Source organism: Dermacentor variabilis, chromosome 7 (assembly GCF_050947875.1).
Source record: "Dermacentor variabilis isolate Ectoservices chromosome 7, ASM5094787v1, whole genome shotgun sequence".
Taxonomy (NCBI): domain Eukaryota; kingdom Metazoa; phylum Arthropoda; class Arachnida; order Ixodida; family Ixodidae; genus Dermacentor; species Dermacentor variabilis.
In genome coordinates, this window is record NC_134574.1 from 85,985,611 (window position 1) to 86,010,211 (window position 24,601).

Genomic DNA, 24,601 nt, shown 5'->3' on the forward strand with positions numbered 1-24,601 from the left:
GATGTTCTAATTTTTTTTCGTCACGTGCTAATAATATTATTTCTCACTGAGAGACTGCAGGTTACAGTAATAAAGCTCGCTAATGAGCACGAAAATAGAGGAGCAGCTGATCATGAATGCAGTTAACCGGCTCCACGGTAATCCCGCCTAATCTTTCGTGAGGGCGAGCTCGATATCTTCACGCTCCGATTGCCCCGCACCGTAATTTTGCAACCGCTGATGCGCCGAGGAGAAGACGAGGCCGCGGCATGCAGAGCGTGCTCCAGCGCGCGGCCGCCGCCGCGAAAGAAGAGAAAGCGTGGCCGGTGCCAGCGGGGGTTCCATTCGGTGCCTCAACCCCGCGCGCTTCGGACGCCATCGCTGTTTCCTACTCCAGGGCCGATCGGCGTCGGGAGAATCCGGGACTGTAAGGTGAGTTCTTTCGACGCTAAGCGCAACCATACGATGCTAGGTGCCTGTCGTTATCGAGGAGTAACGGGGGTGGGATCGTGCCCCGTTCAGAGAACGGAAATTTCTGGCCGCAATCTTTGCAGCCGCGCCCCCTTTTCCGTTGCTATTCCTTCTCGCGCTTTTGGCGCTTCCTGGGGGGTCGGAACGACGCTCCAGACATCCACGTTATCACTGGGATATCAGCCGACCGTGAAGATAAGAGTGGAGCAGAGTCGGCCTGAAGGCGTGGCAACAAAATTGGAACCTTGGACCGGCATATTGTAATGATTTTTCCCCAATGGGCTATTTCATTTGCTCATCATTATTGGTCAGCACAGCGTTCCGCTGACATTCTCACTGGGATCGGCCAGCCGCAAATGATGAATGAAGACGTAGAATTGTGCGAAAATTGTTGTCGCATTATACAAGACCTGTTTCTAGCGTATTAGATTACGTACCTCATATACCACCATAGACTAGCCATACGTGAGCCTGCAGGCTTCTACGAGATGTTGGTACGATTTTCGTTAGGGCAATTTTATCGCCCCTTCCCAATCCAGAGCAAGCGATCACACTTATCGGGTTAGGAATAGGGAGGGCCACGAAGTCATAAGCGGGCCTTCTCAAGCGAACGCGCGTTGAAAGGCGAACAATACCTTGGGAAGATTAGGGCCTGTCCGACGTAGAAGGCAGTTCACGCGGAGCCTTTCGGCGCCTGGAGCGGCGCGGATTCTCCTTTCCCCGAAACGCCGCGTCATTCACACGGCTCGCTTTCAACGCCACGGGAGCTGCGGCCTGCTCTCGAAATTCCCCGAAGGCAAGCAGAGCGCGCGACGCCTCACTAATAGCGCGATCTTCTGAGTATGCGTGCGCCCACACGCCCGTGCGGAGCTTGTACCTTCCTCTCCTTCTCGCAGCTGTTTCCGCTCGCGCCTAGTTAGCGCACGTTAACTTTTCGCGTCGGTTCGGTCCTTCTTGGCATTTCACTTCTGCTTGGCGTGGCGTCTGTCGTACCGTACCGAGTAATATTTCTCAACATTCTATTAGCAGCGCCACTGTCGCGACAGTGTTTCGAAATGGCGGCCACTCGCGGATGGCCGCGAGGAATGACTTACTTGCTGGTTCGCGTTACGGTTGCTTCGTGGCGAAGGATACCCGCAGCACCGGCAATGAAATCTGTCTGGAACTCGTTCGAGTCCACGGGGCCTTTCTGGGGCTATTCGCCGCCATCGAATTCAATCCCATTGCGATATAGGTGCCGAATGTCTCAGTTTAAAGGAATTTGATTCCTTTCGCGCTATTCTATTAATGTGTTATCATACATTATTTGAAGCCAGACGATTCCGTCGATTATGTCAGCGGAACGCCGCTTGCGGCCCGTACAATCTGGTATGGCCAGTGTATGCGTTGACACGCTGAAAGGCGATCTCCCGCTACTACGAAATCAGCCGGTATTTCATTCGATAATTTTCCTCGGAGTTCAATGAGTAGCAGTTGCCACGTTCCATTGCATTTAAGTTGCTAAATCGCTATACATGCTGGAGTATTCCAATGGCACAGATGCAATAGCGTAAGGTAAACAGCTTTATCCCCTCCCCCTAAAGAAAAAAGGAAAACCATAAGCTTTTTCGCGATATGTGTTCGTGCATTGTTTGTATTGATTGTACGGTACAGTATAGATTACATTCTACTGTTGCCAGAGCTATGTGGCAAAAAAAAACTGTCGCTCCATAAAAAACAGCATTACAAATCGTTAATTGAACCTCACACTTAAGACCGTCAGTGAGTAGATCGCGATGTTGGTTAATAGCCTTGATAAACGAAATTTAAGCAGGCTGGGATACTGGACGTGAATAAGCAGATCCTTATGTAAGGGAAATACTGGATGAGTCTTATGTTTAAACATATGGTGATAATTGGCAGTATGTTTTTTTTTTAGCGTGTGCGTGTGTATATGTGGGTTTGTGTGCCGATCAAATTTCACTTCTTACATGAACGTCGCTTAAAATAAGCCCCATTTCTTTGGGCAGATTCCCTTTCTGCGCAGAGTAAGCTTCGGTTGGTATACTCAGTCATTTGTGTTCGTGTGCCAGTTTAGCGACTTTCACTTCGCGCTTGACATACGACATATACTGAGCGTCCTAGTCATGCACTGCGCGAAGATTTAAAAAAAAAAAGGCAGAAGGAAGCCCAGTAATAATATCTTGTCGGAACTCCAGTATTCTTAGTCACTGACATAAATTAGCTACTTCAAACTAATTAGCCGACTTCTTAGCCTTTATCATTGTGAAGATGTTAACCACGGAGTAACAGTGAATTGTAAGAGACGTACGGACGTTTTCTTTTTTTTTTTACGAAGATACACCTCTACTTAATAAACCTCGTTGCTGGGCTAGTTCGTTCATTTAGTCCATAATAATAAATTAATACTAGTAAGCCCAATTTGAAGACCGGACAAGAGAAGACACCGAAACACACCAGTGCGTCATTCTCTTCTCTTGTGCCGTCTTGAAACTGCGCTATCCAGTGCTAATTTATTACACCTCTCGTGTTTATTTGTAAACGCGAAAAAAGGAAAACCCAACGAGAAATGAAAAATTCAGTGCGACTACTAACCCACGCTTGCTTGCACGAAGGTATGCTAGCGCGCACGGCATATCAAGGTCTTGTAAGAGTCGCATAGATGGAGCGACCTCAAGTGAGTGGTGACGAAAACAGCACGAGTGGTCTTTGAGCCTAAAGAAGAGAGGTTACGGCGTTAAGCAGACGAGGGCGAAGTGAAACCCGCCGTGATTGCTAAGTGGCTATGGTGTTGGGCTGCTGAGCACGAGGTCGCGGGATCGAATCCCGGCCACGGCAGCGGCATTTCGAAGGGGGCGAAATGCGAAAACACCCGTGTACTTAGATTTAGGTGCACGTTAAAGAACCCCAGGTGGTCGAAATTTCCGGAGTCCTCCACTACGCGCGTGCCCCATAATGAGAAAGTGGTTTTGGCACGTAAAACCCCATAATTTAATGTTTAGGACGAAGTGAGGCACAGACGACACTTACGGGAACCAACTTCCAACTGTTTCTTCACCAGACCCCACGCATATTTATAGAAGAAACCTAACTGAAATGTAATCGCAGTAGAGATAGGCAGGGGTGTCAGGAATTAACACTGCTCGTAGGCCAGTGGTCTGTACCGAATTATAATGGCAGGTACATATGAGCACGCGTGCATTACAAGCGTAATACGAGCATCCAACCAAACGTACCAGTGGCACGTTCCAATCTTCGCGGCAAATACAGGCTATCATTTATGAATGACACTTCTTTGTCACATAAGGCTAGTGAAGGCGTGTTCACGCACTTATTTTCTGCTATTTTGAAGAAGAACGCCTCGGTTATCTCCCTTTCAGTGCGGTTCTCTTTTTTTGCTTTCCTTAAAAAGGTCATTTTGTGGAGGAGTGGCACAAAGCCACAGCGCATGCAGTGGTCTGCCAAGTGGCCGCCGATGTTGCTGTTGACCGCCAACCGTTGCTCTCTGGCTCTATCGTTGAAGCATCGTCCCGTTTGTCCAATATGCACCTTGCCGCACTTTATGGGAATATTGGAAACGACATCGCTAACACAGTCGGTGTAGCGTGTGACGTTACACTTGGGAATTGTCTCCCTACCTGTTTAGCTTAGCGGCTCACTCTCCAGAAAGGGTGCTTCAAGTTAGTTCTGCCGAAATGGATGTGTCTGCTTGCTTCGATAACCCCATTTGTATGCTCTTTCCAGCCGTTCTAATTTGTTTAAGGCGTCGCACTAGCAGTGCGAAAGCGGGAAGAGACGTATGTATGTAGCACAAATAACCATGATCTGGCCCGGACCACCGTCACTTCGCTCCTCGAACACGCAGGACGTGTAACGAGTGAGATCCTAAACAGTTTGGCAATGCGCTGAACGTGGTTTAAATTATTGATCGGGGACCTAAAACAGGTGCGACGCAATGTTAAAGCGTTTCTCTCGCATTTACCGCTCAATCGCGAGTAAATTTGTTTTTCGCAGGCTCTGCATTTTTTTCACAGCCTTACTTCGCATTGCAATAGCACATTCTCGAGCATGTGACTCCCCCAGTACGATAGACTAATATGCGAGCATAACTGCCTCGCATTATAGTAGCCGCTTTTGATGCGCCGTCAATTATATACAGAGTTAACTTTTCTGCACGCGTCAATAACGCCGTCGATTGCTTTTTTTTTTTTACCTCTACGGTCGCAGGTTCTCGACGTCGGGCGGTAAGAATGGTGCGTGTGGCGCTAGCCGCTGTGCTGTTGGCGGCGTCAGTGGTAGCCGTTAGCGGTGAGTGTCTTCTAATTCTTGCTAATAGTTGTAAATAACCATTATTTTTTTTAGTTTCCTTAGCATCGAGTAACACTCTTGTTTGTTGCGCAGCATTTCCACTCCACCTCATGATACGACCGAAAACGAAAATCAATATCAATCGGTAAAAGATTTATAAAAAACATAGTACCATACGAAATTCGTGCGTTTCATTGTCGATATATGAGAGCATAAGTTTAGTTCAAGTTGAATTACTAAAGTATCTGGAGTTTCTGGAATTAGTCAGAAATCACTGATTACCGCATACCAAAGCACAGAATCGTACAATTTGGAGACCTGCCACGTGAGCACGACTTTGGCGAAATTCCTAGAAACCCGGAAGTGGAAAGGCGAGGTAATGACGTCTTTAGTGACGTCCCAAATAAGAAGGTTGCATGATATTTAACCGGCTAATTAATGGAAAACAGTTGCCTGCCATATACTGAACATCTGCCTAGCAGAGAGGTTGTGACGTCACTCCTTCCACTCTCGCTTCTCTCCCGGCGCTCACAGCTCGCTCGCTCACTTGCTCGCAGCAGCTGCGCGCGCGCGCTCGTTACTTGCTCTGACGTCAGCGCCGGAGAGTGCGCGTAAGGTCTGGTTCGTGCGCCGCTCGCTAGGGGGCTATGCCCCGCCAGGTGGCGCATGCGCTTCGCTTCCTCCAAGCCCTCCCTCGCTACTTGCTGCATATCGCGCTAGGGGAAAGACGTTCGCTCGCCCAAACTAAAGAACACGAACGCCGAGATGCGAGTGCCACTGAAAGACACCTAAGTCAAAGATTAGGTGTCTCGCGCTTAGCAGCGCAACACCGAAGGCACTGGGCCACCTAGGCGGGTGCGTAAAGGATATCACTCTTCTGCTGTCTAATGTTACAATTCATTGGGCGAGCTAGAGTTATGAAATGCATATCCAAAGGAGCTCTCTCAAAAGTAGCTGCGTTCCAATTGGCGAAAAAGAGCAGGAGCACTGTTATCCAATGGCAGAGCAGGAGCAGTTTGGTGACACCGAGAGCAGTTCGAGCCGCTCCCGTGCGAAAAGCGGATTGTGAAAGCAGGCACGTGACGCATACGCGTAGTATCTTTTTATGTTGATTACATTTCTGTCATTTGATGTGCGGCATCGAACTCGCAGTAAAGAATGCACTGTTCTTCCACTTGCTTTTTTAACATACCCTTTTTATGCATTGAAGCATGAAAGTAACTAGAACGCTCATGTATTTGGTCGCACGCTTTGAGAAGGAATATCTCGGAAGGTGTACGTGTCATCGCGAAAATTTATTTTAAATGAATAAGCCTTGCGAACTCACCGGCTGCGATTCAAAAATTGCAATATGTAGCGTCAAGTAAATAATTCAGAATTTATTTACTGATTCCTTGTAATTAGTTTAATATGTGTTTCGATTTTTTGCGAGGAAATGTCCACTTCTTTGAGTAATCCAGTTCAAGTACTACAATTAGGCTGCCGGCCACAAGCGATCTTAGAAGATTCTGTTAACTTAAAAATCATCGCCTCGTAGAATGCTTGGGCGCCCGGTGTCTAAAGCCTCGTTGACAGGACGGGACTTAGCAGATGAAATCGCTAATCCAAGGCCCAGTTTATGCCTTAATGTTGCTCCCAAACATAAGCATTTTCTGCTCGTCGCCAGGCCAGTACAGGCGATACAGGCATCGCGACTTCGGCTACCCTGCGAGGCAGATCTCTGATGTCCAGTCGGCCGAAGCGCCCGCCCCCGCAGCCCCTAACGGCTACAAGGATATCAGCCGGGGTCACAGTAGCATCTACGTCGAAGAGATGTCCAACAGCTACGTCTTGGGCGGAAGGAAGCGCCGGCGCAGTCGTTTCCGGCTCGTTGACATGCCCACAGATCAAGGTAAAAAGGCGGCTGGTTTCTCCGCGACGAAGCGTATATGACGAGCCCAGAAGATTATCGCAGACGATTACAACGAAACGAAATTCTGCCCACGTATTTTAGGTGCATCCTACCTTTCATTGTAGTCAAAAGAATTCATCCAGCCACTTATTTTGCACGGCTAGAAGCACAACGAAGTTGACAAGCACACGGGACGAAGCAGACACGAGCGAAGGATACAATTGACTTAAATACGAGACCCATTTCTATCTGATGTGTGTTTCACGCAACTAGAACGATACCTTAAACATAGAGATGTACATCTTTGATGAATTCGCTCTTTGACTAGTATTTAGGTCGCCGAAATCACGAGGGCTTTTGCGGGCTTTCTTCGCAGCCCGCAAAATGAAACAAGATAACGTCATGTAAACCAATTCATTGGGTGTTTTGTAGTATGCACTAGAATTGATCAACCGATAACTGGGCCCTAAATATATAGTAGCAGATAAGTACTACAGCGCCAACAAAAACACTGTAAAAAGGTTTACGGCCATAAGGGTGTTTTTTGTCGCACTGGAATATCCTTACCGTTGGAGCTTTACAAAAATTTATGGAGGACGACAGCGGAGTTCTAACGAGAAGTGCGACGACAAAAGACGTAGTTAAAAAGTATGCAATCATTCTGACAGCCTTGGGAGCACAGAAATATCTGACAGGGGAGTTTCCTATCTCTCCCTGTGAAATTATCTTGTCGGATATTTCTGTGCGCCCAACGCTGTCAGAATAATTGCATCGTTTTCAACTACGTCTTCTGTCATCGCACGTCTCGTTGGAGCTTCGCTGTCGTCTTCTATAAATTTTTGTAAGGCCCTAACGGTAAGGGTGTTACAGTGCGACGAGAAAATGCCCTTAATGGTGTAGAAATTTTTACAGTGGACAAAGACGAAACGACCGGACCATGCACTGTTTCCCTTCGTGTCTCTACTTCGTCTTCCTTGTTTGCGCTGTATACTAATAATGAATCAGTATCAGCTTGCCTGATTCGCAGATCTCCTCATTAAACCGCACAATGAATAGAAAAGCTTTCGGGGCTTAACTGTAAATCAGTCTTCCAAAATCACTCAACAAAAGACGCTCTAACCACGAGCAGACGCAGTAAGCCAGGCAAGCCGCGAAAACGAAAGGCGGATGATGGCTCAAATTTTTGTGTTTCGACAGCGTCTGTTCGGCGATAGTTCAATTATTTATCGGTAAAGATGCAAAATGTTGTAGCATTCTAAAACAGCCTAAGACTGCGTATTTTAGAACTATTACTGAGCCAAAACCACCCAAATGCATAAAAAAATCTAGACTCCGTCATGTCCCACTCATCGACAGATGTTCTGGCTCCGGCGCAACATTCACAGAGATGGAACATTGACCATTGTCTCATCTTCTAATATTTGGCATATTTCCATGAGATTACCGCAAATAAATTCTAGAAATCGTGCGTTATCAGTGTACACTGATTTAGTGGTTGTCTTTAACACCCACTTTTACACAAAATGTTTGCTCCCTTGCAGCGTATCTTGTCCCCCAAACAATAATGTTCACCTCTCTTGCGGTACTTTCCTTCCTTTAATGCTCTGTACCGGAACTCCTAAAGCGTCAGAACGCGGGCGAGATAGCGGCGTCCACGTGACGAACTTCCCCCGGCGGCCATCACCAAAGTTGACACCGGCCGCTATTCTGGCCTTGCCAGCTTTAGCGTGTCCAATATTCTGGCAGATGCAAGCGGCTTAGCAGGTTAGCGGAGGCGTATGCTGTATGATTGGTGGCGCCATCTTGTTGCTCAGAACGCTCAGTTATACAAAAAAAGTGCTATTATTGTAGTAACGAAGGCTACTCTAGTCCGCCGCTGGTGCGAATTTTTGACAGTGGCGGGATCGCGAACACATTCCCCTATTAAACTTTTTTCTCTTTTTTCATTTTCTTTATTTTTTTGGCGAGAACACTGTTGGAATACAAAAGCGTCTGTGTAAGGCATGCTGGTGAAATCGAGCTGCACAAGAAGCCACTACCAGCGTCCGCAAATGTGATATTACGCAGTTACCCTCGCATCTTCCCGAATACCGGACATGCTGTAACACTTTTTTTCGTCGGGAAAACGCCACTGCTGGAAGCGTGCAACTCGCGGCGACAAGCGTGAGCCAATCCGCGTGGGCAGTTGCTTCTTAGCGTCATGCTTTGGGCCACTTGTAGCGCCGGACAAGTTGCACGGCGATACGAACATAAATTCATGATTGTCGCTAAATCACGCGTGTTATAAGACGCCAATTATTACATTTTTGAGAATATGTGGTCATATCTTCAATTCGTGCAGCTATATTGCAATGTATGGTGAGAAATATAGAAGAAAAAACACGATGTCAGATGGCGCTCTGAAACAGCTAGTTTCAAGGGAAGTGGTATCAGGTATCCTTGTTTCTCAAAAGTGTAAAAAAAAAAAAGACAAGGTCATGTTACCTATGCAGCGTAAACACTACTCAGTTGAGAGGCAATCACAAATCATGCGGTTGTGCTTTCTTTTTTTCTTCTGACGATATACGTGAGATACCGTGCCATTCTTATTCGTGTTTAGGCTTGTAAACAAGCATGCTGGGACCGTATTCTCTACGGATCACTTTCGTGGATCTGCTTTTCGGTGCGCGGTGGTCGGATAAATCACTCAGAACACGCCGGTCTTTCCATTGAGATGTACCTAACGCGGGGGTTGACATCGAACAAACGTACAAGTATCTCCTAAACTTCTTGGCTAAGGATACTTTAAGTTTAAGATCGTTCGTGACAATAGCATCTTTAATGCTTCAGTGGCACTTATTCGGCATCCGGCCATTACAATTTAAAAGACAGTGCCTTTGTTACCCGTGTAACACTGCATACTAGAACGATAGCCCATTCAAATGCGCGTGGACAAGGAAGTCGCGCGGTAGCCGACGTTCAGTTTTCAATAAAGAACGGTTGAAAACGCAAATATGCGTACTTCTGAAACGCGCAGGCAGCTCTGTTGGGCCTCCTGCAAAAACACTGAAACGAGAAAACCGCAAATTATTTCCGAGGGGACCAGGAAAAGGGACCTCTTGGCAGTCTACCTGCAGCGTAGGGAAAGCCTGCTCAGATGGATTCCGTGTTCAGTGAGAGTAAACGATCAACGTGAGAGCAGCTTGTTGAATATTACCATTTCTCTTTTGAATCCACGTGTCACGTGTGATCGTTGAGTAACAGCAAATCCTTTTCAAGTCAACGTGGCTAGGACGGCGCGAGGCACAGTAGGGCGTTATGGCGAGGGCAGACGTGGGGCGTAGCGATACCGCATCGATATGCCCTTGACATGATGGCGGTCCTCATCGGTCGATTTCCAAATGCATCGAGTGCAGTCGCACTGGTGTCCCTACCGGTTTAGGTGTGCGACTTAGATGACTGCGAGAAATTAGATGGAGAAATGAACGTCTGAACGTATAGCACTGCTTATTATTTGCTTTGTAGCAGATCGTTCTTGCAAGTGACCGCCATACGATAGGGAAAAAATGTCTGTCCATGCAACAGTGCCGCACCCTCATCGCTGTTAGGGCATGTAAGAAGCTGCAGAACGTTTACTAACCCTGCATATTTTCTTTTTTTCTTTTGGCGCTCTGCAATGTTTCAAGGTGGAGCCGATCGCCAGTCAGCCCAGCAGCCGCAGATCACGGGACAGGACATGCTAGACCATGGGGGTTCACAGGCTAGCGATGTCCTCTCTGGTGGTCAGGGACAGCTGTACAATCCCGGTCTCTCTGCCGTCCACGGTTTGCCAGCTCAGATTGGTTCCGGCCAACGGGCCGGACTTTACAGCCATAATCTAGGCGCAAACGACGAGCCACGAGCGGCAGGTGCGCCGGGTGCAGCGGGACAGCCGGGAGCTCCAGGTCTGTGGAAGCAGAGTCTACAGCGGCTCGCTTCTTGGAGCTGTGCTAATAGTTCAGTGCGACAAAACCTTCAACATTTTTCCAACTTTGACTATAACATGGCGCTCTTGCATCAATATCAAGAAACGGTGCGCAACCAGTGCTAAACCAAGGGAGTGAAAGTTGAAGAATTGCGCGGAAAATTACGAAGCAACTAAGGTTGTCATATGCAGTGATGTAAGTCAAAATGACTTAAAAAATCATAGGATCCGTATTGCAATCATATATTGTTATAAGCGTTTGTCAGGCAACATGCTCGTTTTCATGCAGGATCACTATGATTATGTACGACTATCAATAAAAGGCATACGGGCCTTTTGCGTATACCGGATTGTAACGTTAAAAGTCGGGAAACCTGTCATGGTATCACAGCGAAAACTAATTTTACAAATGCTTTCGTAGAGATTGAGTGGAAATACATTTCGATGTGTCGCAAATTGGAAAGAGAAATGAAAAAGGCAATGCATTTTATTGCTGTGCGTGAATAACTGCTGTATTTACGTTAGCAATCATGTAAGCATCGAAAAGAATCAACTCACACAAGATGAGAGATTGTGTCGGTTACTATAGTTATTTTTTACTTGACGCCGCGGACATGAACGCAGTGCCTGGTGAGGGCTCCTTGCACATACAGTTACTAGAGTGTCGGCAGCCCAATACGACGTCGCTTCTGTAAGAGTACATGTGGAGCACACTCTGGTGCCCTCATGCCAAGAGCCCGTCGATACTCGTAGAGAAGGAATATTGTTACGATGGGATGCGTTTATTTAAATATGTGTTGATCAATAGGATAGGAGGTTGCCCGCTCGCACACCGAGCGGCTCCAAAGACAAGTGCACTTCGCTCTCCTCTTTCTTCGCCTTTCCTGTAGCTTTAGCCTAACACTCCTCCATTCACAGACGAAGCCCGCTTAACTGTTACATCCACGGAGATGACACGGAGATGACAGTGCATCAGGCGGGCAACATTAACAAGCTGCGTCTTCCTAGACCCGTAGCCATTAGAAACGAGACGAGCAATCGAATACGTCCCATCACTAAGGCGATTGGTGAGGACGAAAGGCCCGGTGTAACGAGCCAGAAACTTCGGGCGCAGGCAGCGCTTGCGAATTGGTGTCCAAAGCCATACTATGTCCTCTTTATCTTACCACACATTCTTATGTCGTGAATCGTAGCTGATCTTGGAGCGGTCCTGGGACCGCTCCAAGATCAGCTCCAAGCTGTGCGGCGTGCTTCTGTGGCTTTTTGAAAGGGCTAGGCTTTGGATATTAACGGAACGAGACCCAAGTTCCCCTATCCACCGCATGAACATTACCTGGGCAACCACAGCTGCAACAGACGCACGTGTGGTGCTTGCTTGTTCCTATTCACAATATGTAGAATCGTTCACTGTTTAGCGAGAGATTTGGGGCTCAGGCTAAAATTTCTTCGAGTCATTCTTCTTCGAAATGTGGCACTGACAACTTGCCGATATTTGCTGACTTATTACCAAAAAAGACGAATTTTTTTCCCTATCGTACTTGATACCACATTTATTCGTTTCCTTGTCTTCATTTTTTTAGAAGGTTGCCAAAACTATTTTGACCAATTGTGGAGGGCTGATTGCATAATTGGAATCAGTTTGGAATTGCTTTCGGTTAAAGCGCACCTATAGTTACAAGGTTAAAAAATCGTTTAGCTTGTCAACCATACTTTGCAGAGTGGTAAACCTTACTAGATTGCACGGGAGTTACTCGAGAGTGCAACAAAACTCCTGCTGGTCCTCTCGAACTAGGCGCACCGGGACAGTCTGGTCAACCAGGACAACCAGGACAGCCGGGACAGCCTGGAACAGGGGGAGGACCCGGGCCTGCAGGACAGCCAGGACAACTTGGAGGCTCGGCAGGCCAGCAAGGTAGCGAGACAAGCATTTTAAGGAGCCTGAACAGGATGTTTAAGAGGACCTTCTATGCATTGTGCACATATGCATGCATACGTATGTACTCACACATGCAGGGTCAAAAGTGTGCGGGTTGTAACTGAGAGAAAAGCAGAATATTTGCTGAGCCAGGTCGCGCTGCCTGGATTTTAAATGTGCTACGTATGCTATATGCTAGTGTGCGAGACGAACATTGCTGCTTGTTTGGCTCAAACCTAATGCTGCACTAACGTAGGACTTCTTTGCTGGCACCCATACACCGTAAGGTGTGCAAGCTGCCCGCACACTTAACTGTGTGATAGGTATGTATGTATGTATGTATGTATGTATGTATGTATGTATGTATGTATGTATGTATGTATGTATGTATGTATGTATGTATGTATGTATGTATGTATGTATGTATGTATGTATGTATGTATGTATGTATGTATGTATGTATGTATGTATGTATGTATGTATGAGAGAAAAGCAGAATATTATTATTACGATAACATCGAGCGATGCTCAAGGGACGAGCCGCCGCGAGAACGAAGACGAAGTGGGTCCGTGCCCTTGGCGCGAGCGAGTGTCGGCCTGGTGGTCTGGCTCCAGTGTAAATAGCCTGTATATAGCCTCTTTAATGTGTGTCTTTCCATACGTAACAGTATGTATGTATGTATGTATGTATGTATGTATGTATGTATGTATGTATGTATGTATGTATGTATGTATGTATGTATGTATGTATGTATGTATGTATGTATGTAATGCATTTTTGCATGTGCGTGCGTATGCATCTCGATCACATTCGTTAGCATATGTTTAGGCCACCGCATCGCAAAGCGACGAAATTTATTTTTCTTTTTGTTAGCACCCAAACCTTTTCTCAAGTCTTGAAATCGCTCACAATATAAGCTCTGAGAAAGAATGCATTGCGAAAACGAGTTCTGTTAATTTTACACTTTTTGGCGCTTTGTGTAATATTGTTTGTCAGTGCAGTGTTCTAGCGTCCGCGATTGCATGTACGTTTAAAATACATTGAATTACCTCTATCTGCACCAACCGCTTGCAAGCTGGTATTACGTGTTCTCTGCCTCTTGTATGTCTGTGCCTATTTGTGCCGTGTGATTAGGTAGAGCATAAATATAAAAACACTAACCTCGCCCTTTTGGCCGCCATCATGAGGGCAACCGGAAAGACGTCCGCGCTACAGGAACCTTGACACCTTTTGTGGACAGCCGGGTTATACTAACAGCGACAGAGCGCGGCTCAAAATTCGCATACAATAGGTAGTTAAGACTATTTAAAAACTGCACATTCATAGACATCATGCTCCAATGGTACGACAAGTCGCCTTATGCCGAAGGAACTGTAAAGCTGAACAGGTTCGTACATTCGACTTAGTCGGCTCAGTTGTACAGTCGACTCAGTCAAATGAAATAGGTTTAAAGGCGGACGGGAATGGTAGCCTCACAAAACTTCCCACTGAAATCAAAGTTCTCACCGAAAAATGCGATGATGCCGAAAATCACCTGCGTCGTTCAAACTTACTTTTTTGTGCAATTCAAGACACAAAGGGTGAGACTTGGCTTGAGTCCCAGACAAAAATAGTATCATTCTGCTCCGAGAAACTCGGTTTATCCGTTAGTACTGACGAGTTGGAGCGTGCACACCGACTTGGTCGTTACCAGCAAGACAAAACTAGGCCTATTATTGTAAAATATGCAAGATTTAAAGGTAAATCAAGAATTCTTGAAGTGGCTTCTAAGCTCAAAGGCACGAATTTTTCGATTCGCGAGGACTACTCAGCCAGAGTTCGACAGGCTCGAAGGAAACTTTGTTTTCATGGATAACAGAGCGGCAGATCATTTAAACTTCGCTTTGACAGGCTGCTGCTTGATGGCAAGCAATTCACGTACAATGCTGAAACTGATTGTATATTTGAACCGAGGGCATAGCGGTCACTGCGTCTCTCCAGGCATGCGGGTCCCTCTTCACACCCCCTCCCCCCCCAGACCTGCCTCGCCTCGATTACTGTCCCTGTTTATCAGAATATGTCGGTCTTGCTCGCAAACATGCGTAGTTATCTGCCTAAGAAAGACGCCCTAGAATGTATTTTGAAAGACTACAATACTGACCTCGCTATACTTACGGAATCTTGGCTGCATCCAAATATTGCTGGCCACGAGCTACTAAATAATAGCCAAATATACGCTGTTCACAGGCTTGACAGGCTGGGGCGCAGGGGAGGCGGCATTTTGATTTTTTGTGAAAGAAAGTGTTCCTTCATATGTCACCAAATTGAACTGTCAACATGAAATCTTGTGTGTAAATATATCACTTCGGTCAAGTATGATTGTGATTATTGCTTGTTATCGCGCTCCTGACTGTGATGTTTCCTTCAACCATGAACTAAATTCTGTACTAGCGAATCTTTACACACGCTCCCCGTCTGTGAATTTTATACTTTGTGGCGATTTTAACTTTCCGGACATTAACTGGGCAAATCTAGAGGCACATAACCGACAATCCAAAGATTTTCTTGACACAATCCTTACATTCAACTTTACTGAGATGGTTAATATGGCAACTCGTGGGGAGAACATTCTAGACCTTGTCCTTGTTTCTAACCCCAAAATAATAAAATCGCTATCATCCGTTGCTGGCCTAAGCGACCACAAATTACTGCTATTCAATCTCTGCATCGCAGTTCCTTTCAGACAGCCTTCGACCAAATACATTAGGGACTACAACAAAGCAGATTTTAGCAAAATTAACACTGAACTGAACACTTTTTCAAATTTTTTTCGTGAGACTGCTCCTTCTCGTACAGTAGATGAAAACTAGTTGCTATTTAAGAATAAAATATTATGGCTTGTTGAGAGACATGTGCCTCTTGTTCGCATTCGCGGTGATTTAGGAAAACCCTGGTTTTCTAACACACTACGGAGGCTGTCGGGAAGAAAAAGAAACGTCTGTTTCGTGAATCAAAACGCTCTAAATCTTGTGCAGAGTGGGACAAGTACTGCAAAAGCCTGCACAAATACACTAGCACTTTGAGACAATTCAAGAAGTTCTTCCACAATTTGCCTAACATCATATGTGTCAACCCCAAAAAATTTTGGAATATTCTGAAACCAAACCCCCCCCCCCCCCCCCAATAGCTCCAATAACATTTCCTTGACTTAGCCTGGCGGTTCAAACGTGCCGCTTGATCAGCGGTCAGACGTAAAGAACTCATATTTTCTTCTGTTTTCACTCGTGAGCCTGCACTGAAGGACTTTGATTTGCCCAGCCACAGTTTTCCCCTCATGTTTTCTATTACGATTAAATCTCAAGGCATTATGAAACTTATTGATAACCTAAAGATTTCTAGTGGCCCCAGGCCAGATAACATCACTGCTAAGATACTAAAAGGTACAAAAGCAATTTCCAGTCTAATATTACAAATAATTTTTACCCAGTCCATTAATGATACTTCACTTCCAAATGACTGGAAGATTAGTAAAGTGGTACGGGTACATAAGTCAGGCAGCCACTCTGATCTTTCCAACTATCGCCCCATTTCGCTAACGAGTATTCCCTGTAAACTCCTAGAACATATAATATATTCGGAAATAGTGCGTCATCTGGGTGATCATTCCTTCTTTTTTCACAATCAGCACGGTTTCCGGCCTGGTTTGTCATGCGATACACAGCTTTTTGAATTTATTACTGGACTTCACCTGAACTTAGACTCATCACTCCAAACTGACGTCATATATCTAGACTTCGCCCAAAGCATTTGACTGTGTTCCCCATCAGCGGCTTTTGGCCAAACTTTCATGCCTCGGTCTCGACCCTCTCGCACTGTCATGGATCCGTTGCTGCCTTACTAATCGATTCCAGTACACAGCTATCGGAAATCATTGCTCAAACACTGCTAGCGTCATCTCCGGAGTACCACAGGGGTCCGTCCTCGGTCCCTTCTCTTTATCATCTTCATAAACGACCTTCCCAACGGCATATCATCCAATATACGACTTCTTGCAGATGATTGCGTAATCTACAGTCGCATTACAGACCCCAACCGACCATTCAATGCTCCAAAAAGACTTACATTCATTAGAAACCTGGTGTTCCAACTCTTTAATGAAACTTAAAATTTCCAAATGTAAAGTTATGCAGGTATCCCGTAAACATTCTAACACGTATCACCCGTACTTTTTAAACTCGACAGCCCTATCCACCGTTGAATCGTATCGTTATCTCGGTATCACTATTAATAGCAAGTTGACCTGGTCCAACCATATAACAAAATTGGCTACCGACACCAATAAATCAATTGGTTACGTCAGACGTACCCTAGCTTATGAAACTTTTATTCGAAGTAAACTTGAATACGCCTCAGCTATTTGGAGCCCGCACCAAGCTTACTTAATTAATATATTAGAATCAATACAAAATCGTGCCGCTAGATTCATCACTTCCAGGTACAGCCGTGAAGAAAATGTCAGTGCGATTAAACCATCCCCAGGACTCGAACCATTGGTGTTGCGTCGGAAAATTGCAAAACTGTGCCTCTTCCAGCGACTTTATTATAACTTCCCCGAACTGCACATGGAAGGCTTCTTATCCCACCAACCCGTACATCTCGCCACCTTTTTAACTCTTGCAGCATCCAGCGTTTGCACGGTTCAACATTTTCCTTTATTCAATCGTTTTGGCCTAGCGCCATTATAGAGTAGAACAACTTACCAGGTAGAGTTGTCAATGAGCGCAACCCCATTGTCTTCAAGCAGCTGCTTACTGATCACCTTAAACCCTAACTTTATAATGACCGTACTGTGCCTTCATTCTTTTGCGATTGACCGTACTGTGCCTTCATTCTTTTGCGCTGTGCCCCTCATCCACAAGAAAACTAGCTTATGAAACTTTTATTCGAAGTAAACTTGAATACGCCTCAGCTATTTGGAGCCCGCACCAAGCTTACTTAATTAATATATTAGAATCAATACAAAATCGTGCCGCTAGATTCATCACTTCCAGGTACAGCCGTGAAGAAAATGTCAGTGCGATTAAACCATCTCCAGGACTCGAACCATTGGTGTTGCGTCGGAAAATTGCAAAACTGTGCCTCTTCCAGCGACTTTATTATAACTTCCCCGAACTGCACATGGAAGGCTTCTTATCCCACCAACCCGTACATCTCGCCACCTTTTTAACTCTTGCAGCATCCAGCGTTTGCACGGTTCAACATTTTCCTTTATTCAATCGTTTTGGCCTAGCGCCATTATAGAGTAGAACAACTTACCAGGTAGAGTTGTCAATGAGCGCAACCCCATTGTCTTCAAGCAGCTGCTTACTGATCACCTTAAACCCTAACTTTATAATGACCGTACTGTGCCTTCATTCTTTTGCGATTGCCGTCTCACATTGTGACTGTTCTGCTGATTTGCGTTTGCATTCTATTAAGCGTGCCTCTTGGCTTTTTTGTTGTTCTTGTTGTTTGTTTTAATACGAATCCACAGGCTGAGTCCTGTGAGAAATTGTAACCATAGCTTTGTTTCTATCCTTATCTTCTGTAACACCTCCCCCACCCCTTATCTAATACCTCGAGAGGGGACCTTAAGGAAAAATTTATAATAAATCATGATGATAAGTTTTTCTGGTTCGTACGTAGTCAAGATATTGATTGAAGATCGTCCATAACCAAGCTCAATAATCTAAAGAATCTAGCAGCCAATTGCGAGTTTATAGGACGCTACGTTGTGGAAGTGTGTTAAGAATTTGGAGCCGCATTTGTTTGTCTGACTTAATGTCATGACCAGGATGATTACAGGGAAACGCTCTTTACCGGAGTTTAAATGAAACCAACAAGTTTGTTTTTATTTTGGCGGGCCTCATAACCAGATGGGTTCCAGCGTGCAAAGCCACCAATTACATTTTAAGCTTCCTCTTCCTTCTTTTTTTTTTCAAGAGTGGTGCCTCTACGTTGACGCCACTTAGTTTCCACTCAAGAGAATACCTGGCGCTGCAGAAGCTCGGTTATACAGAAATATCGCATAACTTAACAAAAAGAAACTTTTGCTAGCACTAGTTTGCCTTTCGTCATAAAAACGATTCGCTGTGAGCACTTGTGAAGCCCCATCTTCCGCATACTGTTAGACATAGAGCGGAAACTTCCACATCACCAGCGCTACGCGAGTCTTCAGGCTCGCTCAGGTGGACTTCAGGAAATGACTTAATCAGCATCCGCAACTACCTCTACAGGTACTTGAACTTTTACTAGGAACTTTTACTTGTGAAAATTGATTTTATGCGTTGCACTGTAATCAGCCTATGCCAAACGGCGTTTTTTTTTTTGTTATTGATTTGCCGCCATAATTAATGCAGGTCCCAACCAACGAGGCCTTAGCGAGAACGCGCCGGCCCCGGGAAAACCTGGCGAGGCAGGGGCAGCGGGTGCTCCCGGAGCTCCAGGACAGCCTGGTCAGCCAGGGCAGCCGGGTCAACCGGGACAGCCGGCTCAGCCGGGCAGCGCGGGATCGTCGTCCCCCGGGGAGGGTGGGAAGAGGGACATCGCGGAGCGGAGGGACCTGGACGAAGCCGGTGTGCCGCAGGCGGGAAAGACCGGCCTTCCGGGCCTGCCAGGAATGCCGGGACTGCCGGCACTGCCACCGGCATCGGGAACGGAACGGCAGCAGCCCTCCGGAGGGCGGAACCTTCCGGAGAAATCGGGCGGCACGCCGGGAGAACCCGGCCGGCCGGGAAAGGATGGTGAGTCGAGAGTACATTTTCAGAGCGACGCTTTCCTGGCCTCTTCCTCGCGGTCCGCGTTCTTTGTTTCATCGCAGGAAATATGTGTGGACGTGTGTTTGAAGCTCATTCAGTGTTTTCCTTTAACCTCAAATGAACAAAAAGAAGCAGAAAAGCTACTATACGGCACTGCCGAATAATTGCGTGCCCAGTCGGGTACCGTTTCCAGGAAAAACCTAAGTATTCAGTAATTACACGAATGACGCCATCTCGTGTCTGAGTTAGACTCGACGGCACATGTTTATATTGCAAAGTTAGAAGGGATCGTCGCAGAGGTCTCGTTCCGTGTTTTTAGACTTTAAGGCGGCCATGTACACGGAAATTACTGGCGCCATATTGTTCCTGCATTCTATCTGAATATCAACACCGACCACTTCGTAGCATTGATCGCGTTGAAACCCTCTAGTGACAAAGTAGGGCGGTGGAAAATGAAGCTTGGTTACACGGCGGCGTAATGCGGTCTGTCTTGCCCATGTTGTCGAAGTAACTTTGCAAGCGTTTGCGCGCCGAGTGCCAATGGGAATAATATCGCAGGAAGAGGGAAGCGCGAAGGCATCGTCCGTTTACGCATCGCTTTTGCGCTGCACCGTTTCAGAGCAGCCTTTCGAGGTGCCGCTTGCGTATTGAGATTACGTATTACGTATTGATTGAGTAACTGCAGCGAGAAAGTAACAAAAAAACCTAAATGGTAATTCTGAACGACATGGCCGTTTCACGTGCGAAATGATAGGCATTGAGGTGTAGTTAGACAACATCTGCGGAGGGCACGAAGCACGGGTGTATGAAGGCCATAATCACGCACCTGCCGGAGCTACACACAGCTCATTGCGCAGGTGACTCCGGCAACCCTCCACAAAGTGTTTATTCATGTGCAGTGTCGCGTGCGTACGCGGCTTAAGGCACAGACGGTGGACATTTTGAGCATCCCCTGTAGACCAGTGCACTTCAGTATGTAAAAGTTCAAATTTTAAGAACACCGTTTTCGCTGCACAGTTACTTTTGCGAACGCCTAATACACCCGGTATGGTGACCGACGAATTCGCGCGGGCAAACGCCCCTCGCGTTCTGCGTAATAAAAAATAGGTTCCTCTATCAGAACCAGAACATGGGGTGTTGGCATAGAGACATCGCAAAGCATCCCAAACTCATATTGGAATAGCGCATTCTATTGAGCGGCTTCCTTGATTTTCTTTAGTTTCCAAGATTAAGCATTTTGGTTTGTGGTACTGAGTGCGTGCCCCTTCTTGACCAATCCTCCAGAACGCTTGTGTTCCTCTTCAGATTGTGTCTGCACCAACGGCATATTCCTTATCTAAAACCTCGTTCGCGCTATGATATATATATATATATATATATATATATATATATATATATATATATATATATATATATATATATATATATATGGAGTGGATAAGACGCACATAAAAAGTCTTGAACTTATTTCACGATGAATGTTGACGTTAATACGATGAGCATTAACGCCAATGAATTCGATGCGAACAGATTTGTTAAAAACAATTTTTATTCGATGGAACGCGCAATCTAATGCAATGCTTATATTTATGCGCTACACCGTTGACCAGTTGTGCCGAAAGTGACGAACCAAATCCGGCAGGTGCACAGCGTGTGACGTCAACGCTGCGATGTAACGTGAACGAAGCCGATGAATGACGCTTGTCGAGGGAAGAATTGCTGATTGAAATATGGCAGCTCCTCCAGGAAAGTCGCCCTCCTCGGGTCTATTCAGTCGTCGTCAATGTTTGCCTCCAAAATTCTCAAATGGTCGTTGCATTTACTCTGCTATGTGTCATAACACTTGGGCAGCAATGCGCCGGAGGCAGAACGAGGCGGTTTTCAATATCCATCATCGATTATCGGAGCTTTAGGCTTAACCAGGGACGCTGAATACATCTGATTAAATACGGCCTTCTTGCGTCGAGATCATGGCGTAACTTCCATCGGGTCAAACGCCGGTACAGTGCTTCAGGTGAAATGTTATTGAGTATCGGAATTACCCCGTCAAAGCATAGTATGATAGGCGCCAGTGCGCCAGATACGGCAAAGCAAACTGTACCAGCAAGCCACTCCCAATAAGTCAAGCTTATCGAAAGCCACTCACTTCCTTAGCCGCACCTTAAATTAAAGTTGCCTGTTTGAGCAGTCGTTCTTGAACGAAGCGAGCTAAGGTTCGCTGATGCGAGACCTCCGCGTGCTGTTTTCTCGGGTCGGGCACATAGCGCTCGATGAAACTTTATGTTGACGCTACCATTCCAATGTTCGACCGCACGGCATGTGATGTGGTTAGCCACAGGCGTATCTACCGGAGGAGGCGGGCAGAGGAGGGGGCACTTGGCCACCCACTATCAGAAGTGGGGCAGCAAAGTAGGGCATACGCCTACCCCCCTCCTCCGCCCCCCCCCCCCTTTTGAAATCAGGCGCTGTCAGCTGCACACTGGCAGATCCAACAAAACAGCTGCTTATGCAAAGTTTTCTTACATAACTATCTTTAGTCACTCATTATTTGCTTGAACAGCTAGGATTGTCTTTCGGTCCTCGCCGCCACGCGCTGTAACAGATGGCGCTGGCGCCAAGCAGTTAAGGGTTACGGTCCTTCGCAGTGAGAGCCGCTTACAAGACGCCCCCTGTAGGCACTGCATTACAGAGTAGGCTGTCGCCGGGTTGTCGATATGATTGCCACCTTCCGCTGCTTGCATCATCCCGTGTTTGTTGGGGTCGTGTAACCAAACTGTCTTTGAAAACATTTTTTTTGTAATTCCTTGTCTGTAATCAGTATTCCTATCTTAGCGAGTCTGATGCTAGATTTAGCGACTTTGTTGTCGATTTAGCTACAACGTTTTCTATTTAGAGACTTGAACGAGCAGTTGTCGTCATTTTACCTTCGTCGTGGTAAGGAAAGCTGCTTTATAAATGGCCTTCTAGAAGGCAGTTCATTATTCAGAAGCTACATGCAACCAGCCAAAACTCACTGTAGGCATATGTAGGTTCTGTGAGCATGATGAAGCAACGGTTGCTTTCACATTGATAATCTTCACATTGGGATTGCGCTTCGCGGCATAGCAAAGTATTTGCACGAATGGGACAGAATCGTATCGTGTCGACTTTCACGCGTATCGCAACTCGCATAAATGGGGTAATTTGCTATAGGACGGCGTAACGCATCAAATGCTACATACAGAGGTAGTTTGACATGGAGAATGCGGATTTCAACCGCGCATGTAAACAAAAGCTTATCGGTTTAAGAATTATAGGAATTATGGAAAACCGGCGGCCGTTGCCACTCTGAGGGATAGGAAAACAATAACAATGGTGTCCTATGAAGCAGGCCGCACGCAATTTCTTTTCACTCGTTAGTGCATTGCACGCGTTGAAACAGTGTCGTCTTTGTTAATTACAAATGACATTTACATCCGTGAGTACTTTGATTCCCGTCAGTAACGTAGCCAATTCCACTTTGGAGGTGACAAGGGAAGGTCCGCACTGGGCTACCGCTGGAGTATGCAACCGCTACGGTAGAGACCACGTAGGGGCCATACAACCGCCGCAACACGCTGGGAAAGTTTGTTATTTTGGCACACTGAGGGATGTTATCGGAAAATAAACGTCGCGTAAATTTCCGGACAAACAACTGAGAACTGAAGGGAATGTAGCCGACACCTTGCGGGTATTTTCGGTGCATTTCCCAATGCAACAGTAAAGGCAGGTTTATCTGAAGTGGCATCGCTAACATTCAAATATGACAGTACGTGGCGTTAGCTTGCTGGACAGTATTTAGTTCTTTATTTAATAAAAGTACTTTGGGGTCGACTTCTATTTGAAACATTCGGTAAGGGGCAAAACAATAAAATCGTAACTCAAAACAAAACAAATAAAGTTAGAACATATTGCGTATAAAGTGCAATAAAGTGAGCATTCATGTAAACGTTGGCATATGAGTATATGCGACACATTTTACTATACGCTTCTACCGTATCCACGTAAACGAGGTTGGTGGACATTACAGACTTCACTATGTGCTTGCAAAATTGATGCTTGGTAATTTATGCAAAACCGATTAATATGGGGCTAAACAATTCGTGCGATACTCTCCCATTACCGCGGTAGCTCAATTGGTAGAGAATCGCACGCGAAATTTTAAGGTTTTCGGATCGTTCCCCACCTGCGGCAAGTTGTTTTTTCATCCCATTTCATTTCCAATAATTTATCGTTTCTTTATTTAATTTATTAGGCACAAGTAATATCCCCAATGTTGTCCTTGGTGTCAGTGTTTGTTGGCTTCATATAATATGACTAATAAATGTCGGGCCCCTCGGTTAACCCCCTTTCTTCTCGCTTATACATATGTATAGTCATATGGGTTATTAACCATTACGTGCTTTTTCAGCATAGTGCTCTCGTGAACCGAGTTTTGCTTTTCGCGACTGCCATCGAAGACCCATTCGCTACTCCTTGAACCGCACTCCTTCGTGCAGGAGCTGACGGGCAGCCAGGGAAGCCCGGAGGGCCCGGAGAGCGCGGCGAGCCGGGCCACATGGGCTCAGCCGGCGAAATGGGCGAGCCCGGACATCCTTCCAAGGACGGCGGACCCGCGGGAGCGCCGGGCACCCCGGGACGTCCCGGCAGGCCAGGCGCCCCCGGTCTCCCCGGTCCACCCGCCAAGTCTGGCGGCGCTGCCGCCGCCGACGAGGAGGTGAACAAGCTCCACTTCGAAGCCAAGACCACGAGCGGCAAAGTGGGCGACGCTGCAAAGGCGGTGCCGGACAAAGGCGCCACCTTCGCAGACGCTGCGGTCACCGCCGGAGCCGCGCACAACGCGCTCGCCGCCCACAACAGGCCCCCGGGCCGATACCGCAGGCTGCGCCAGGCCAACCGGCGCCGCCATCACAAGCACGGTCACCCGCGGCTGCGCAACCTGTCCCACTGAAATACTCGTCCGAGACAGCGTGTGCCGCGTTTGTGGCGCGAACAGGGAAGGAAGAGAGGCAGCGACACTTCCGCGCATCCAGCAAACTCTCCAGTTTCTCTTTTCCATTTTTTTTTTCTTTCTTGAAGTAAAACACCGAGACTTCGTTGCCCTGGCTACTCGTTTCACTCTTATAGATTCGATTTGGCGCGCTTGCCATGTGGTTTGTTTGGTGGTCTCAGGGGCGAACGCTGGCAGTTAATCTGATGAGCAAAAAATGAACCAAAAGGAGCAGTTACAACTTGGTCTTGTTCGTGGTAGCACTTTAGAGAATTTCAAGATGTCCATAGCTCCTTTGAGCTGACCACC

General features: G+C 46.5%; 1 protein-coding gene across 2 annotated transcripts; it reads left to right on the forward strand.

Annotated features, from left to right (window-relative positions):
* Positions 1-308: 308 nt before the first annotated feature.
* On the forward strand, positions 309-24,399 carry LOC142586906 (uncharacterized). Of its 2 annotated transcripts, XM_075697791.1 has the most exons (7): positions 309-411; positions 4,678-4,758; positions 6,425-6,649; positions 10,315-10,572; positions 12,385-12,504; positions 18,886-19,269; positions 23,802-24,399. In XM_075697791.1, exons 2-7 carry the CDS (start codon positions 4,701-4,703, stop codon positions 24,251-24,253), a joined length of 1,497 nt encoding a protein of 498 aa, XP_075553906.1. In that variant the 5' UTR covers positions 309-411; positions 4,678-4,700; the 3' UTR covers positions 24,254-24,399. The 2 variants fall into 2 exon arrangements, with proteins under 2 accessions (XP_075553906.1, XP_075553907.1); XM_075697792.1 differs by lacking the exon at positions 6,425-6,649.
* The last annotated feature ends 202 nt before the right edge of the window (positions 24,400-24,601 follow it).

What these genes read in the sequence shown, in the direction of transcription:
- LOC142586906 (XM_075697791.1), top strand. Translation starts at nt 4,701, where the DNA reads ATGGTGCGTGTGGCGCTAGCCGCTGTGCTGTTGGCGGCGTCAGTGGTA. An exon ending in GTCAGTGGTAGCCGTTAGCG is followed by an intron (nt 4,759 to 6,424) that starts GTGAGTGTCTTC and finishes GCTCGTCGCCAG; the next exon opens with GCCAGTACAGGCGATACAGG. An exon ending in CGGCCGGCCGGGAAAGGATG is followed by an intron (nt 19,270 to 23,801) that starts GTGAGTCGAGAG and finishes TCCTTCGTGCAG; the next exon opens with GAGCTGACGGGCAGCCAGGG.